Source organism: Tursiops truncatus, chromosome 19 (genome assembly GCF_011762595.2).
Source record: "Tursiops truncatus isolate mTurTru1 chromosome 19, mTurTru1.mat.Y, whole genome shotgun sequence".
Taxonomy (NCBI): domain Eukaryota; kingdom Metazoa; phylum Chordata; class Mammalia; order Artiodactyla; family Delphinidae; genus Tursiops; species Tursiops truncatus.
Window position 1 is genome coordinate 36,522,761 of NC_047052.1, and position 18,393 is coordinate 36,541,153.

At 41.5% G+C, this 18,393-nt stretch overlaps 1 protein-coding gene across 1 annotated transcript in view; it reads left to right on the top strand.

Moving 5' to 3' along the window:
* Positions 1 to 18,393, top strand: part of MYLK3 (myosin light chain kinase 3) — a 45,567-nt gene that overhangs the window by 23,872 nt on the left and 3,302 nt on the right. The window contains exons 9-11 of the mRNA XM_033845131.2: positions 2,937 to 3,007; positions 16,540 to 16,668; positions 17,849 to 18,001. Coding sequence (XP_033701022.1) covers positions 2,937 to 3,007; positions 16,540 to 16,668; positions 17,849 to 18,001 — 353 coding nt within the window. The remainder of the gene's footprint in view (positions 1 to 2,936; positions 3,008 to 16,539; positions 16,669 to 17,848; positions 18,002 to 18,393) is intronic.

Genomic DNA, 18,393 nt, shown 5'->3' on the forward strand with positions numbered 1-18,393 from the left:
TGCCATGACAATTCAATGGGCAAAGAATAGTCTTTTCAACAAATGGTGCTGGGACACCATGCTTGATATCCACATGAAAGTTGAACCCCTACCTCATAATATATACAAATATTAACTCAAAATGGATATAGACCTAAATGTAAGAGCTAAAACTATAAAGTTCTTAGAAGAAAGCATAGGAGTATATTATATATGAATCAAAAGCTCAAGCTAGAAGAGCAAAGTTGATAAATTACACTTCATCAAAATTAGAAACCGTTATGTTTCAAAGGACACCATAATGAAAATGAAATAACAGCCCACAGAATGGGAGAAAATATTTTCAAATCATATATCTGATAAAGGACTTGTATCTAGGATATATAAAGAACTCTTACAACTCATTGAGAAAGACAAATTTGAAAATGGGCAAAGAATTTGAATAGACATTTATCCAATGAGGATATAAAAATGGCCAATAAGCACATGAAAAGATTTTTAACATCATTAGTCAAAAGAGAAATGTAAATCAAAAGTACAATGAGATACTATTTCACACCCATTGGATTAGCTAAAATAAAAAATAAAAATGGCAGACAAGAAGTGTTACTAGGATTTGGAGAAATTGGAACTCTCGTACATTGCTGGTGGGATTGTAAAGTTGTGCATCCACTTTAGAAAACAATTTGGCAGTTCCTATAATGTTAAACAAAGAGTTATCATATGACCCAGCAATTTCACTTCTAGGCATATACTCAAGAATTGAAAACAGAAGTCAACACAAAAACTTGTACACAAATGTCCTTAGCAGCATTATGCATAATAGCCAAAAAGTAGAAACAACCCCAATGTTTACTAACTGATGAATAGATAAACAAAATGTGGTAGGTACTGTCCTTACAATGAATATTATTCAACCATGAAAAGGAATCAAGTATTGGTACATGAATGAACCTTGAAAATATTATGCTGACTGAAAGAAATCAGATGCAAAAGGTCACATATTTATGATTCATATGATTCCATTTATATGAAATGACCAGAACAGGCAAATCTACAGAGACAGAAAATACATTAGTGATTGCCAGGAGTTGTGGGTGAGGAGGATGAAGAGTGACTGCTGATGAATATGGGTTTTTTTTTTTTTTGAAGTGCTGAAAATGTTCTAAAATTAGATAGTGGTGAACTATCTACTGAAAACCACTGAATTGTACACTTTAAAATGGTAATTTTTTTATGATCTCATGTTTTATTATTATTTATGTTTATTATTTATATTTCAATAATTTATGTTTATTATTTATATTTCAAAATTTTAGGAAAATTAAGTTCACCTATTTCTTTTTACTTATTTAATGTGGCTATTAGAAAATTTTGAATTATATATGTAGCTCACATTATATTTCTATTGGACAGTGTTGTTCTAGACCTTACAAAGAAGACATGAAGACTTTTTGTTTTAGTTTTATTTATTTATTTGGATTTTTAAATAAATTAATTTATTTTTGGCTGCGTTGGGTCTTCGTTGCTGCATGCGGGCTTTCTCTGGTTGTGGCAAGTGGGGGCTACACTTCCTTGTGGTGCGCGGGCTTCTCATTGCAGTGGTTTCTCTTGCTGCGGAGCATGGGCTCTAGGTGCATGGGCTTCAGTAGTTGTGGCAGGTGGTCTCAGTAGTTGTGGCTCACGGGCTCTAGAGCACAGGGTCAGTAGTTGTGGTGCACAGGCCCAGTTGCTCTGCGGCATGTGGGATCGTCCCTGACCAGGGCTCGAACCCGTGTCCCCTGCATTGGCAGGCGGATTCTTAACCACTGCACCACCAGGGAATTCCCAAGACATGAAGATTTTTAATCATCAACTTCCTGAACCTATCTGAGGGATTTCACAACCGCTTTGTAACGTAAATAGCAATAAAAACTTCTGTTAGGAGAAATAGTACCTGACATTTGCTTCATAAGCTGGAAAGTTTTTAATGCGTACTCTGTCATTTGATCTTCCCACCCTCCCAGGAGGAAGGCAGGAAGAGGTTATTATTCCCATTTTACAGATGGAGACACTGAGTTTCCGGAATGGGAAAGTACTCATCTAGGGCTAGGGACCCTGGTAATGGACCCATGGACCTCAGGCACTGGCCTTAGGTCTCTAGATCCTTTATACCATAAGCCCTCCATCTGCCCTCCACCCCTACCCCTATCCAAATTTGTCTGGCACAAGCAACGAGAATCGTTCCAGTCTCCCTCAGGGCCTCCAAGCTGATCTGAAACACTTAAGAGAAGTATGTCAAGTCCAGCACCTCCATCCCATGGGTCACAGCTGTCACCACAAAATGACAGGTTGACATTTTGCAGCTCTGATCTCCTTGACCAAGCTACTGCAGATTTGGTCTCACCCCTGAGATTCTGATGTAAGCAGGTCAGGGTTGGGGCCTGGGTGTTGGGACTTTTGAGGACTTCCCTGATGATTCTAGCGTGCAGCCAGGGTTTGGAGCCGCCACCCCAAGCCAATGGTCACAAACAATCAGCTTGTGGGCCAAATCCGCATCCCAGACATGTCGTGTTTGATTCCTATACGTGATGAATGCATGCTTAAATTGGATTAAGTTGTTAACATTTAAAAGCATGGAATTTTTACTTAAACCTGGATTTCTGGCTTCCCTTGAGGACTGAGGAACTCTGGCGACTGGGCCTGCATTCCTGTGTGGTGGCCAGTGGCTGGAGCTGAGCAGTGGCTGCCCCTTTACCCAGGGCAGGAGTTCTCCAGTTCCCCACCGTCCATACTACTCCTTATTGTCTCACACTAGGCCACATCATTTATTTTCAATATCTATCCATCCCTATAGGGCTGCCCTGTAGGGCTTTCCCTTGCAGGCTGGGAAACTGAGGCCTATTGACAACTAAGTGTGGGAACTCAGACCTTCTTAGCTGTTGATTAAGCTATGCTAACTTCTCTTTCTTTCCCAGCCTGAGAACATACTGTGTGTCAATCAGACGGGACACCAAATTAAGATCATTGACTTCGGGCTGGCCAGAAGGTAAGGGAGTTTTATTTCGGTGGTTTGACAGAGCTCCTTGGAAACCCTTGGTGGCTCTCTTGGACATGGTTACCTACAACTCAGCCAATTTTTGAGTTTTGGGACTGATATAAGAAAGCTCTCTCACTGAGGCTGGCAGCCTTTACAAAGACTGCGTAGAGAGGCCTCGTTACTACTGCAGGGGGCGGCTTTGTGCGGCGGGCTCTGCTTCTCCTTAAAAGGCTGTGGGATTAACAGTATTTCAAACCACCTGTGTGAACAGAGAGGGGAGTGATAAAGGGGGTCACTGAATGGGGGTGCTGGGAAGCTCCTTCTATTCATCCTGCAGGCCTCCTGGGGCCAAGATGTACTGGGCTGTGTGATGCATTCATCACCAGCCCTGCCCTCCAGAAAATGACTAGGTTAAATAGGATGGTGCCAAGGGTAAGTGGTTCTGGGCACTCAGGACTGGATTAGATCTTGGTAAAATGGTGATACAATGCAGTGCCGGCTGATATGGGCAATAATGAAGTTTAAATGAGATAATACATCAACAGTGGAGACCCATTCTATGAGGGTGATTAGGTTCTCAAGTTTCAGTGCATAAAGAGAATATCATATATAATTTAAAAAACATCTTAAAGTCCCTTAAAACGCCTAAAGCCTAGTGACATATAGTTTTACTGTTGGATCCTCATGCTTGATGAACACCGTGTCTCTGCAGGGCTCTTGCCCATGGCGTGCACAACCAGTGGTGTGGCTGTAGCAGACCCTTGGCATTGGGGAGGGCATCCACAGTCTGTGAAGATGGCAATAAATGTATGTTCATCCTCCAGGCTTCCTCCAGAATTCTATTTCCGCCAAGAATGACATTTCTCTGAGAATCACATACTTTCTAGATATGTCTTCACACCACGGCTTCAAATCTTGAAATGTTCTTACTCTAATGGTCATTTTCCACACAGAAGTTGTTTTTGTCACTTTTGGAGCCTTGCAGCATCTACCACTCCATCCACAAGGGGGGAAAGGAGCACTTCATCCCCATGGTGGCAGAGCCGTGCCTGAGCTCAGCCTCTGGTGTCCAGCACTGGCCTCCCAGAGGGGGCGTTCAAACCCACAGTGGTGGTCCTCCTAGGTCACTTCCCCACTGGTTGGAGAGGTAAATGTCACCTCTTTGCAGGTGTGAAAGGTATATTTTCAGGGCCCCACATGATGGATGGGAGGCTAAGTGTGGTATTGGAGCAACAGCAGAGGGAAGTTCTTACCACCGCGCTGTACCTTCAGGGTCCACACTACACAGCATTCTGCATTTCATGAACAGTCCCGAATCCCCCAACCCACTCAATCCATAATGTAAAAAATTTGCTTAATATTTTCCCAAATAATGTTGTATAAAATTGGGATGCATCCTATACACTTGCACACCTTATGCACCAGGGCGTGATTCTCAACCTATTTTTCATGTCTCCACCTGCCCCACAAAGAGCCTTTTTAACCATTTCTTTCCTAATCCCTCAGTCCCTTCCTCATGAAATGTAATGCCACAGGTGTATTGTGTATCTGTTTATGTACTGTGGCCCTTTGGAGAGCCGCAGACCGTTGTAATAGCTAAGATTTTTTTGCCCTTCCCCCAAGAACCACTGTTCCCTCACTGTGGGGCAATATATTCTTCATTCAGACCTCACACACTAGTGTATGCAGGACCCTACCAAATGCCGGGTGACCAATTGCCAAATGAGGATTTACAGTGACACACTGTGAATTCAGAGCAAGAAGTAACCACCTGAGGTTCCTGGAGTCTGGGACGTCTCTGAGCAGCCAGAAGAGACGAATGGACAGGGTTTTGTTACCTGCAGGCAGTAGTGTGCTGGTAAATGTTTAACAACCCGCTGCGGCTGGGGCATGAGAGGAGGTGGGGTTGATTTGTAACCTTTGCTAACTTTGGCTGATTTCAAGCTACCAACATGACGTCACTGAGTGCAGAGTTGGGAGGAGACGTGCACCATTGGCTCTCATGCACCCGTGAGAACCGGCTCCAGCACGACTCTGTGTGGAGGGGGGCAGGAGGGATAGTGTCAGTTAGGGACCAAGAATAGGATGCACACTGTTCATGAGCAGGCTGGCCTGGGGAAGGCAGGAGCTGTGGGTGGGACTGGGGAAGGAAGACACAGTAGAAGGTGAGGGCACTAATGGGGCATCCTGAGTAGGGAGGCTCAGATGTTGGAATGGTATCCAATAGGCCATTGAGTCTCAGATGGTGGGAGGTGAAAAGTGTTGTAGGCCAATTTACCGAAAATCAATTAGTCAAAATCTATTCCCAATACACACTACTATATATAAAATAGATAACCAACAAGCGCCAGCTGTATAGCACAGGGAACTATAGTCAATATTTTGTAATAACCTATAATGGAAAAGAATCTAAAAAGGAATATATATATATATATAAAACTGAACCACTTTGCTTTACACCTGAAACAAGCACAACATTGTAAATCTATATTTCAATAAAAATTTTAAAAAATCTATTCCAAACTGTCAGTCAAATTTGTTAATCTGGTTAAGGGCATTAATGGCAATAATTTTTTTTTTTTTTTTTTTTGCGGTACGCGGGCCTCTCACTGCTGTGGCCTCTCCCGTTGCGGAGCACAGGCTCTGGATGCGCAGGCTCAGCGGCCATGGCTCACGGGCCCAGCCGCTCCACGGCATGTGGGATCCTCCCAGACCGGGGCACGAACCCATGTCCCCTGCATCGGCAGGCGGACTCTCAACCACTGCGCCACCAGGGAAGCCCAATGGCAATAATTTTCCCAGTGGGAACAGAGGTAGAGGGCAAGTTCAAGAAAATAAACACAGGGAGCCTTATTTTTAATTTTAATTTTTTAATTTTTTGGCCGCACAGCATGTGGGATCTTAATTCCCTGACCAGGGATCGAACCTGCACCCCCTGCATTGGGAGCACGGAGTCTTACCTACAGGACCACCAGGGAACTCCCAGGGAGCCATATTTAAGAGAAAGCCACCCATGAAAAACTGCTGGGCACTGGAGAAGTGCAGGTGTCAGAAAACGTGATACTCAGGAAATTGCACTTAGTGGAACTGGGCTGACAGGTTCACAGGTTCTGGCTGTGAGATGAAAGGAAAACATCAAAAGCATCCTCAATAGTCTGGCAAACTGGTCATTCAGCAAAAAGATTCTTTGGCAAATTGGTTTTTGACAAATTGGCCTGCTTCCTGGGAAGTGTGTCCTTCTAAAAGAAGGGATCTGTGGGGGGAATGTGCAGTTTGAGAGAGCATGCTTTATGCTCCGGAATAGTTAAATGTTTGTAAAGAGGGAGGAAATGACAAATTTTCCCCATAACACGAATTATAGAAAATACAGTTGTATTTCTGGGTGGGACTATGAGAAGGCGCTGAGATTCTGAGTGCAGGTATGACCCCCAGTAGAGTAGGGCCATACAAATCTTCAGAGACTCTGACATCTAGCAAGAGGGACCAGTTTTTTGTTTGTTTTTTTTTTGCGGTACACGGGCCTCTCACTGCTGCGGCCATCGTGGAGCACAGGCTCCGGACGCGCAGGCTCAGCGGCCATGGCTCACGGGCCCAGCCGCTCCGCGGCACGTGGGATCTTCCCAGACCGGGTCACGAACCCGCGCCCCCTGCATCGGCAGGCGGACGCCCAACCACTGCACCACCAGGGTAGCCCAAGAGGGACCAGTTTTACACCAGGCTGGGTGGTGAGAGTCATCAGTGCGTCTAAGTAGGCACATGTCAAGGGGTCGAGAATGGAGACAGAATGGGAAGTATCTTGTTTAATTATCTTGGTCTCCAGAATGTTGAGTGCAGGGATGAGCCTCCTGACTCCCAGTCCAGTGCTCAGATTGGAATCTAAGCCCATTTCATCAGATCCTTTGGCAGGGCAAGGAGTTGCCTATCTCAAACCTTATGAGGCTGCAACCTCATATGTGACCTTATGATCACAGAGGGCCTTGCGCTGGGAATCTGGAGAGAGCGGTCTTAGTGGATATTTTGACACAGCTTTGGGGTGGATGGATCAGTTAACTATTGCTACAGTACTGTTGTATAACAAATCACCCCCAAATGCAGTGACTTAAAACACCAATTGTTTATTTTCCTCCACACATTTTCGAGTCAGCTGGGGAATTAGTATGCTGGACCCAACTTATACTAGCTTATGATAAGGAATCTTGTAAGCCAGTTGTTAAACATGGCCATTATTAAAAATTAAGTTGTATAAGCTTACAATTAAAGAAATTATTTTAAAACAAAGATGTTACATTTTAAAAAGTTAACATTTCCTAACTATTTCACTACATTTCACAGTTATTTATGTTCATGAGTTTATTTACGCCGATTGTTATCTATATGGTGGAAAGACTATAGAATAGTGTGCTATTGCCGATCTCTTCCCAACTCTTCATTCAGTGACATGGTGATGGTACTTTTAAATCAGACACGGTGAAATCAGTATTTACACGATTGGCAAATGCTACAAATCAAAACTTAAAAGAAATCAGATAGCTGGTTATTAAACTTTTACCCACAGACCACTGGTTGGGAGTCACTGATCTAGGCTGAATTGAACTGGGCTTGGATGCAGGTCAGTGAGGACAGGTCTGTTCCAGGTGTGTCTCATTCTCTTCTCATGGTGATGGCCGAGGAGCAAGAGGGCACGCTCCTACAGCCTAGCTTGGAATTGGCCCACCGTCATGTCCACCCACATTCCACTGGCCAAAGCAGCTCATGTGACCAAGCTCACCATCAATGGGATGGGGCAGTATATGCCATCTCTAGTGGAAGGAACTACAAAGTCACATGATACAGGATGTGGCTGTAGGGCAGATGAAGCAGTGGAAACAGGAATGCATCCTGGGAAAGGGACATCCAGGGGCTGAGAGCCTGGACCTTCTCTCCTCAAGGGGAAGCCTGTTCCTCTCAGTTTGGCTCCTTGGCCCTGAGGCTCCAGTCAGGTGCCAGTGCAGGGGAGGAACAGACTGCCAGAGGAAGGCTCTAACTCTCCTCCCCTCCCTGGCTTCCCACCACAACTCAGCCACCAAGGTGATCTTTGTTGCTCTTTCACTGGATGAGTATGGTCTGTGTTGGCTCAGGGTCTGCATTTGCCTGACTCTCAGCAAATTTGGAAAAGAAGAGACTGTATTTTGAAAACGCACATCCCTGATTTAAGGGAATCAGGCACATTGGCAGGATATTTATTTTATTCTTCTCTATTTCTCAATTGCCTCATCTGTAAAATGGGGACAATAAACTTACCTACTTCATAGGGTTGTTGTGAGAATGAGAAGTTTATATAAGTAAAACTTTTAGCATGGTATCTGGCGAATAGGAAGTGCCCATTAATTTTTTTAAATTAACACTTCATTTTTTAGAGGAGTTTTAGGTGCACATCAAAATTAGGGGGAAGGAACAGGGATTTCCCATTTATCCCCTGTCCCCACATGCAAAGCCTCCCCTCATCACCATTGATAAGCCTACATTGACACATCATAATCACCCAAAGTCCACAGTTTAAATTTAGGTTCACTCTTGGTGTTGTACATTCTATGGGTTTGGATAAATGTATGATGACATGTATTCATCATTATAGTATCATACAAAGTATTTTCACTGCCCTAAAAAGCCTCTGTGCTTCACCTGTTTATCTCTCCCTCCTCCCTAATCCCTGGCAACCACGGATCTTTTTACTGTCTCCACAGTTTTGCCTTCTCCAGAATGTCATATATTTGGAATCATACAGTATGTAGCCTTTTCAGACTGTCTTCTTTCACTTAGCAATATGCTTTTTTTTTAACTTTTTATTTTATATTGGAGTATAGTTGATTAACAGTGTTGTGTTAGTTTTAGGTGTTTTAGGTGTACAGTTTTGCTGTACACCTAAAGATATCTATACAGCTATATAGGTGTATAGATACACCTATATGATTCAGTTATACATATAGGTGTATCTATTCTTTTTCAAATTCTTTTCCCATTTATGTTGTTACATAATATTGAGCAGAGTTCCCTGTGCTATACAGCAGGCCCTTGTTGGTTATCCATTTTATTTATTTATTTTTATTGGAGTATAATTTCTTTACAATGTTGTGTTAGTTTCTGCTGTACAGTGCAGTGAATCAGTTAATGTATACATATATCCCTTCCCTCTTGGACCTCCCTCCCCCCAGCCACCCCACCCATCTAGAACATCACAGACAACCAAGCTGATCTCCCTGTGCTATACAGCAGGTTCCCACTAGCTATCTATTTTACACGTGGTAGTGTATTTATGTCAAACCTAATCTCCCAATTCATCCCACCCTCCCCTTTCCCACCGTGGCCACACATCCATTCTCTACGTCTGCCTTTCTATTCCTGCCCTGCAAACAGGCTCATCTGTACCATTTTTCTACATTCCACATATATGCATTAATATACGATATTTGTTTTTCTCCTTCTGACTTACTTCACTCTGTATGACAGTCTCTAGGTCCATCCACATCTCTACAAATGACCCAATTTCATTTCTTTTTGTGGCTGAGTAATATTCCATTATATATATGTTCCACATCTTCTTTATCCACTCCTCTGTTGATGGACATTTAGGTTGTTTCCAGGTCCTGGCTATTGTAAATAGTGCTGCAATGAACATTGGGATACATGTGTCTTTTTGAATTATGGTTTTCTCAGGGTATATGCCCAGTAGTGGGATTGCTGCATCGAATGGTAGTTCTAGTTTTAGTTTTTTAAGGAACCTCCATACTGTTCTCCACAGTGGCTGTATCAATTTACATTCCCACCAACAGTGCAAGAGGGTTCCCTTTTCTCTGCACCCTCTCCAGCATTTACTGTTTGTAGATTTTAAAAGTTCTTCCATGTCTTTTCATGGATTGATGATTCTTTTTTTATCACTGAATTTATTTATTTATTTTTTAAAATTTTATTTTATTTATTTTTTTATACAGCAGGTTCTTATTAGTCATCCATTTTATACACGTCAGTGTATACATGTCAATCTCAATCTCCCAATTCATCACACCACAACCCACACACCCCGCTGCTTTCCTCCCTTGGTGTCAATACGTTTGTTCTCTACTTCTGTGTCTCAATTTCTGCCCTGCAAACCGGTACATCTGTACCATTTTCTAGGTTCCACATATATGCGTTAATATACAATATTTGTTTTTCTCTTTCTGACTTAACTTCACTCCATATGACAGTCTCTAGATGCATCCACGTCTCTACAAATGACCCACTTTTGCTACTTTTTATGGCTGAGTAATATTCTATTGTATATATGTGCCACATCTTCTTTATCCATTCATCTGTCGATGGGCATTTAGATTGTTTCCATGACCTGGCTATTGTAAATAGTGCTGCAATGAACATTGGAGTGTATACGTCTTTTTGAATTATGGTTTTCTCTGGGTATATGCCTAGCAGTGGGATCACTGGGTCATATGGTAATTCTATTTTTAGTTTTTTAAGGAACCTCCATACTGTTCTCCATAGTGGCTGTATCAATTTACATTCCCACCAACAGTGCAAGAGGGTTCTCTTTTCTCCATACCCTCTCCAGCATTTGTTGTTTGTAGATTTTCTGATGATGTCCATTCTACCTGGTGTGAGGTGATACCTCATTGCAGTTTTGATTTGCATTTCTCTAATGATTAGTGATGTTGAGCAGCTTTTCACGTGCTTCTTGGCCATCTGTATGTCTTCTTTGGAGAAATGTCTATTTTGGTCTTCTCATTTTTTGATTGGGTTGTTTTTGTTTGTTTGTTTGTTTTTGTGGTATGCGGGCCTCTCACTGTCGTGGCCTCTTCCGTTGCGGAGCACAGGCTCCGGACGCGCAGGCTCAGCAGCCATGGCTCACGGGCCCAGCCACTCCACGGCATGTGGGATCCTCCCGGACCAGGGCACGAACCTGTGTCCCCTGCATCCGCAGGTGGACTCTCAACCACTGTGCCACCAGGGAAGTCCTGTTTGTTTTTTTAATATTGAGCTGCATGAGCCGTTTATATATTTTGGAGATTAATCCTTTGTCTGATGATTCATTTGCAAACATTTTCTCCCATTCTGAGGGTTGTCTTTTTGTCTTATTTATGGTTTCCTTTGCTGTGCAAATGCTTTTAAGTTTCATTAGGTCCCATTTGTTTATTTTTGTTTTTATTTCCGTTATTGTAGGAGGTGGATCAAAAAAGATCTTGATGTGATTTATGTCAGAATGTTTTTCCTATGTTTTCCTCTAAGAGTTTTATAGTGCCCACTCTTACATTTAGGTCTCTAATCCATTTTGAGTTTATTTTTGTGTATGGTGTTAGGGAGTGTTCTAATTTCATTCTTCTACATGCAGCTGTCCAGTTTTCCCAGCACCTCTTATTGAAGAGACTGTCTTTTCTCCATTGTATATCCTTGCCTCCTTTGTCATAGACCATAGGTGCATGGGTTTATCTCTGGGCTTTCTATCTTGTTCCATTGATCTATATTTCCGTTTTTGTGCCAGTACCATATTGTCTTGATTACTGTAGCTTTGTAGTATAGTCTGAAGTCAGGGAGTCTGATTCCTCCAGCTCCATTTTTTCCCCTCAAGACTGCTTTGGCTATTTGGGGTCTTTTGTGTCTCCATACAAATTTTAAGATTTTTTGCTCTAGTTCTGTATAAAAATGCCATTGGTAAGTTGATAGGGATTGCATTGAATCTGTTGATTGATTTGGGTAGTATAGTCATTTTCATAATATTGATTCGTCTAATCCAAGAACATGGTATATCTCTTCATCTGTCGGTATCATCTTTAATTTCTTTCAACAGTGTCTTATAGTTTTCTGCATACAGGTCTTTTGTCTCTCTAGGTAGGTTTATTCCTAGGTATTCTATTCTTTTTGTTGCAGTGGTAAATGGGAGTGTTTCCTTAATTTCTCTTTCAGAATTTTCATCATTAGTGTATAGGAATACAAGAGATTTCTGTGCATTAATTTTCTATCCTGTAACTTTATGAAATTCATTGATTAGCTCTAGTAGTTTCCTGGTAGTATCTTTAGGATTCTCTATATATAGTATCTTGTCATCTGCAAACAGTGACAGTTTTACTTCTTTTTTTCCAATCTGTAGTCCTTTTATTTCTTTTTCTTCTCTGTTGCTGTGCCCAGGACTTCCAAAACTATGTGGAATAATAGTGGTGAGAGTGGACATCCTTGTCTTGCTCCTGATCTTAGAGGAAATGCTTTCAGTTTTTCACCATTGAGAATGATGTTTGCTGTGGGTTTGTCATATATGGCCTTTATTATGTTGAAGTAAGTTCCCTCTATGCCCACTTTCTGGAGAGTTTTTTATCATAAATAGGTGTTGAATATTGTCAAAAGCTATTTCTGCGTCTACTGAGATGATCATATGGTTTTTATTCTTCAATTTGTTAATATCGTGTATCACATTGATTGATCTGCGTATATTGAAGCATCCTTGCATCTCTGGCATAAATCCCACTTGATCATGGTGTATGATCCTTTTAATGTGTTTTTGGATTCTGTTTGCTAGTATTTTGTTGAGGATTTTTGCATCTATATTCATCAGTGATATTGGTCTGTAATTTTCTTTTTTTGCAGTGTCTTTGTCTGGTTTTGGTATCAGGGTGATGGTGGCCTCATAGAATGAGTTTGGGAGTGTTCCTTCCACCTCAATTTTTTGGAAGAGTTTGAGAAGGATGGGCGTTAGCTCTTCTCTAAATGTTTGATAGAATTCACCTGTGAAGCCATCTAGTCGTGGACTTTTGTTTGTTGGAAGATTTTTAGTCACAGTTTCAATTTTGTTACTTGTGATTGGTCTGTTCATATTTTCAGTTGCTTCCTGGTTCTGTCTCAGAAGGTTATACCTTTCTAAGAATTTGTCCATTTCTTCCAGATTGTCCATTTTATTGGCATAGTGTTGCTTGTAGTAGTCTCTTAGGATGCTTTGTATTTTGGCAGTGTCTGTTGTAACTTCTCCTTTTTCATTTCTAATTTTATTGATTTGAGTTCCCTTCCTCTTTTTCTTGATGAGTCTGGCTAATGGTTTATCAATTTTGTTTATCTTCTCAAAGAACCAGCTTTTAGTTTTATTGATCTTTGCTATTGTTTCTATTTCATTTATTTCTGCTCTAATCTTTATGACTTCCTTCCTTCTGCTAACTTTGAGTTTTGTTTGTTCTTTCTCTAGTTTAGGTGTAACATTTAGGTGTAACATTAGATTGTTTATTTGAGATTTTCCTTGTTTCTTGAGGTAGGCTTGTATAACTATAACCTTCCCTCTTAGAACTGCTTTTGCTGCATCCCATAGGTTTGGATCATGTTTTCATTGTCATTTGTCTCTAGGTATTTTTTATTTCCTCTTTGATTTCTTCAGTGATCTCTTGGTTATTTAGTAATGTATTGTTTAGCCTCCATGTGTTTGTGTTTTTCACATTCTTTTCCCTTTAATTGATTTCTAATCTCATAGTGTTGTGGTCAGAAGACATTCTTGATATGATTTCAATTTTCTTAAATTTACTGAAGCTTGATTTGTGACCCAGGATGTGGTATATCCTGGTTAATGTTCCATGTACACTTGAGAAGAAAGTGTAATCTGCTGTTTTTGGATGGAATGTCCTATAAATATCAATTAAATCTATCTGGTCTATTATGGCATTTAAAGCTTGTGTTTCCTATTAATTTTCTGTTTGGATGATCTGTCCATTGGTGTAAATAAGGTGTTAAAGTCACCCACTATTATTGTGTTACTGTTGATTTCCTCTTTTATAGCTGTTAGCAATTGCCTTACATATTGAGGTGCTCTTATGTTGGGTGCATATATATTTATAATTGTTATATCTTCTTCTTGGATTGATCCCTTGATCATTATGTAGTGTCCTTCCTTGTCTCTTGTAACATTCTTTATTTTAAAGTCTATTTTATCTGATGAGTATTGCTACTCCAGATTTCTTTTGATTTCCATTTGCATGGAATATCTTTTTCCATCCCCTCACTTTCAGTCTGTTTGTGTCCCTAGGTCTGATGTGGGTCTCTTGTAGACAACATATATATGGGTCTTGTTTTTGTATCCATTCAGCCAGTCTGTGTCTTTTGGTTGGAACATTTAATCCATTCACGTGTAAGGTAATTACCGATATGTATGTTCTTATTACCATTTTCCTAATTGTTTTGGGTTTGTTTTTGTAGGTCCTTTTCTTCTCTTGTGTTTCCCACGTAGAGAAGTTCCTTTAGCATTTTTTGTAGAGCTGGTTTCGTGGTGCTGAATTCTCTTATCTTTTGCTTGTCTGTAAAGCTTTTGATTTCTCTGTCAAATCTGAATGAGATCCTTGCTGGGTAGAGTAGGTTCTTCTCTTTCATCACTTTAAGTATATCATGCCACTCCCTTGTGGCTTGTAGAGTTTCTGCTGAGAAATCAGCTGTTAACCTTATGGGAGTTCCCTTGTATGTTGTTGTTTTTCCCTTGCTGCTTTCAATAATTTTTGTTTGTCTTTAATTTTTGCCAATTTGATTGCTATGTGTCTCGGCGTGTTTTTCCTTGGGTTTATCCTGTATGGGACTCTCTGAGCTTCCTGGTCTTGGGTGGCTATTTCCTTTCCCATGTTAGGGAAGTTTTTGACTATAATCTCTTCAAATATTTTCTCGGGTCCTTTCTCTCTCTCTTCTCCTTCTGGGACCCTTATAATGCGATTGTTGTTGCATTTAATGTTGTTCCAGAGGTCTCTTAGGCTATCTTCATTTGTTTTCATTCTTTTTTCTTTATTCTGTTCCACAGCAGTGAATTCCACCATTCTGTTTTCCAGGTCACTTATCCGTTCTTCTGCCTCAGTTATTCTGCTATTGATTCCTTCTAGTGTAGTTTTCATTTCAGTTATTGTATTGTTCATCTCTGTTTGTTTGTTCTTTAATTCTTCTAGATCTTTATTAAACATATCTTGCATCTTCTCGATCTCTGCCTCCATTCTTTTTCTGAGGTCCTGGATCATCTTCACTATCATTATTCTGAATTCTTTTTCTGGAAGATTGCCTATGTCCACTTCATTGAGTTGTTTTTCCAGGGTTTTATCTTGTTCCTTCATCTGGTAGATAGCCCTCTGCCTCTTCATCTTGTCTCTCTTTCTGTGAATCTCTTTTTTGTTTTTTTTAAGTGTTGAATACTATTCCATTTTCTAGATGTACCATACTTTATATTACCCATTCTCCAACTGAAGGACATCTTTTTTGCTGCCCATTAAATTTCAGCTAGAAGTTTTCTTCTTTTTCAAGATTGATTCTAAAAACCAACTTTCTCCAACCCCTTTCCCCATACAGCCACCAATTCTCTTCCTAGCCTTCCTTAAACTTCATGTCCAGAATACTTTTTCTAGATCTTTCTCTTTTTGTAATTGTATAAAATACACATAACATAAAATTTACCGTGTTAACAATTTTCAAGATTAGTTACAGTAGTCTTTAGATATGTTCATATTTTTGTGCAACCAATCTCCAGAGCTTTTTTTACCTTGCAAAACTGAAACTCTGTACCCAGTAAATAACTACCCCTCATTTTCCTCCTACCTTCAGCCCCTGGAAACCAGCATCCTACCTTCTGTCTCTGAATTGACTACACTGGGAACCTCATATAAGTGGAATCATACAGTATTTGCCTTTTTGTGACTGGCTTATTTTACTTATTGTAATGTCTTCGAAGTTCATCCATATTACAACATGTGTCAGAATTTCCTTTCTTTTTAAGGCTGAATAATATCATATTGTATGTATATACCACATTTTGTTTATCCATTCATCTGCTGATGGACACTTGGGTTGCTTCCACCTTTTGGCTATTCTGAGTAATGCTGCTATGAACATGGGGGTATAAATATCTCTTCAAGACTCTGCTTTTAATTCTTTTGGATACATACCCAGAAGTAGGATTCCTGGATCATATGGTAGTTCTTTAAAAAATTTTTTTGAAGAACTGCCATACTGTTTTCCATAGCAGCTGCTCCCTTTTACATTCCTACGGACAAGGTTCTAATTTCTTCACATCCTAGCCAACACTTGCAATTTTCTATTTTTTTCTGATGGTGTGAGGTAATGTCTCATTGTGGTTTTGATTTGCATTTCACTGATGATCAGTGATGTTGAGCATTTTGCCTCTTTCTATAACTCCTATCATCTTCCCTTTAACTATGATGCACAATAGAGCAGTCCTCCCCACACAGCTTCTACACAGGTTGTTTGTGCTCATCCGTGTGACTGCAGGCCAGTCACATAAGATATATTGATCTTCCCTCTTTTTCAGATTGTAAATACCTGGAGGAGGAGGAGGACTGTGGTTTTCTTATTCTCCACAGTGACTTAGGAAAGTCTGCATTTAGGGCCTGGGTGTGTGATGATTTCCCAGTAAACCAAGTGTGGTGGGATGTGATGTCCAGAAAACATGGCTGACTGCAAAGGTTAGGGAGTGTTTAGCGCCCCCCAAGGAATTAGCCGGGCATCCACAACTTCTCTCAGGGCTCACTCCCATTGTCCTCTGCACCTCTCCTCCCCAGGTACAAGCCTCGGGAGAAGCTGAAGGTGAACTTTGGCACTCCCGAGTTCCTGGCCCCAGAAGTCGTCAATTACGAGTTTGTCTCGTTCCCAACGGACATGTGGAGTGTGGGAGTCATAACCTACATGCTGTGAGTGCCCAGGGGCCTCACGCCCCACTGGGAATGGGGGCCATTTGTCTTAGTTTGGGTATCCTTAGAAGCAGCAAGAATTTGAGGGCAAGGAATTTATTGGGGAGGCATCCCTAAGAAAAGCCAACAGAGAAGTGGGGAAGTGAAACGGGGAAGGAAGGCAGCCAGTAAAGTGTGTGTGGTGGAGTCAGTAACCACTGTGGGCACCTGGAGTTTAATCCTGCAGGGAACTGGGGCCCACTGTGGGACACCCACTCAGAGCTAGGCCAGCTAGTGGGGGAGGGAGTTGGGGTATTAATACACCGACTCTAATCAGTTGTTGCTAGTGGGCTGGTCCCAGAATTATTAATTCCCTGAAACTTCTGGGTGGATAAATCAGCTTCCACTGGAGAGAAAGCCCTCTGGCAAAGAAATGCAGGTGCTGTGGTGCAAGTGGGACTGGAGTGCATTGAAGTGGTAAGGAGAGGGGAGGGCAGGGCAGGGCACAGCTCCTGCATCTTCTAACTTTGTCCTTCTGCTCTGCACTCCCTGTTTTCTGTGGGCTGAGGAAGCAGAGTTAGGATGGGCTGAGAGGAGATATGTACACAGACTAAATGTCCTCTTCTCTCTCCAACTGTGGACATCCCTCAGCTATTTCCTCAGAGGCCCAACAAGATCAAGCTTTGCTCCCAGTCTTATTATTACAGTTTAACTCTTTCCCCACACTTTGTGTGTGTGCTACACCAGGTTGGGGAATATTGTGGCCCAAGGCCAGCCAGTGAAGTTGTCTCATCTCTCTGCCCTCCTCTAGAGGAGCCTAATAGAGCCAGTTTTCCTTTGGCCCCTGAGGCCTGGGTAGTCTCAGAGACATGCCAAGCTATCTTCACATTCAGTCAAATGTACCTGATAAATGGGCATATTGGGTTGGATCCAAATTTACTCTTACTTCAGGGTAAGGGGGAATGTGGTGAGCATGATAGGGGACTTATTCCACCACTCTTCCTGTCATCAATTTTTCAGTGCTTCCACTTTATTGAGCGCACTGGACTTCTCCTGTAGAGAGGCAATGGGGGTGCTTTTTTTTTGAACCCTCTTGGTTCTGATTAGTTCTGCTTGACCTTGTAAGAGTCTTCTTTATATTGTCGGTGTGTGTTGGCAGGTATAGCTTCCACATACTGACAGTCCTTTCTCTCCTCTGTAGGCTCAGTGGTTTGTCGCCATTTCTAGGGGAAACGGATGCAGAGACCATGAATTTCATTGTGAACTGTAGTTGGGATTTTGATGCTGACACCTTTGAAGGGCTGTCAGAGGAGGCCAAGGACTTTGTCTCCCGGTTGCTGGTCAAAGAGAAGAGGTACCCTTTATTGCTTGTCACCCATGATCCATCCTGATGGTGACCATCCATTTGGGTGCTGTGGAAATCAGGCTGGTGCTGGGCAGGGCTGCTGAAGCGAATGGTCCTTTCTCCCTGTAGACCGATTCTCTTCAGGATTTCTTAGTCTGCTACTTCTTTGGGGAAAAAAAAGAAAAGGTAGCAGGGAAAGGGACAAAGGAAGTCAGCTAAGAAACAAGCAACTAGGAGCATAAAATCTAGACAAGAGTTTTAGAAAGGACCATATTTACAAATAAGACCTATTTCCAAGTTATTGCTTTTCATAGGCTAATGTTGAAAAAAAGTTGAGATATGCAGTTGTTATTCCCCAGAATAAAAGACAGAAAACCTTATTTCTTGGTGATGAAGACCTA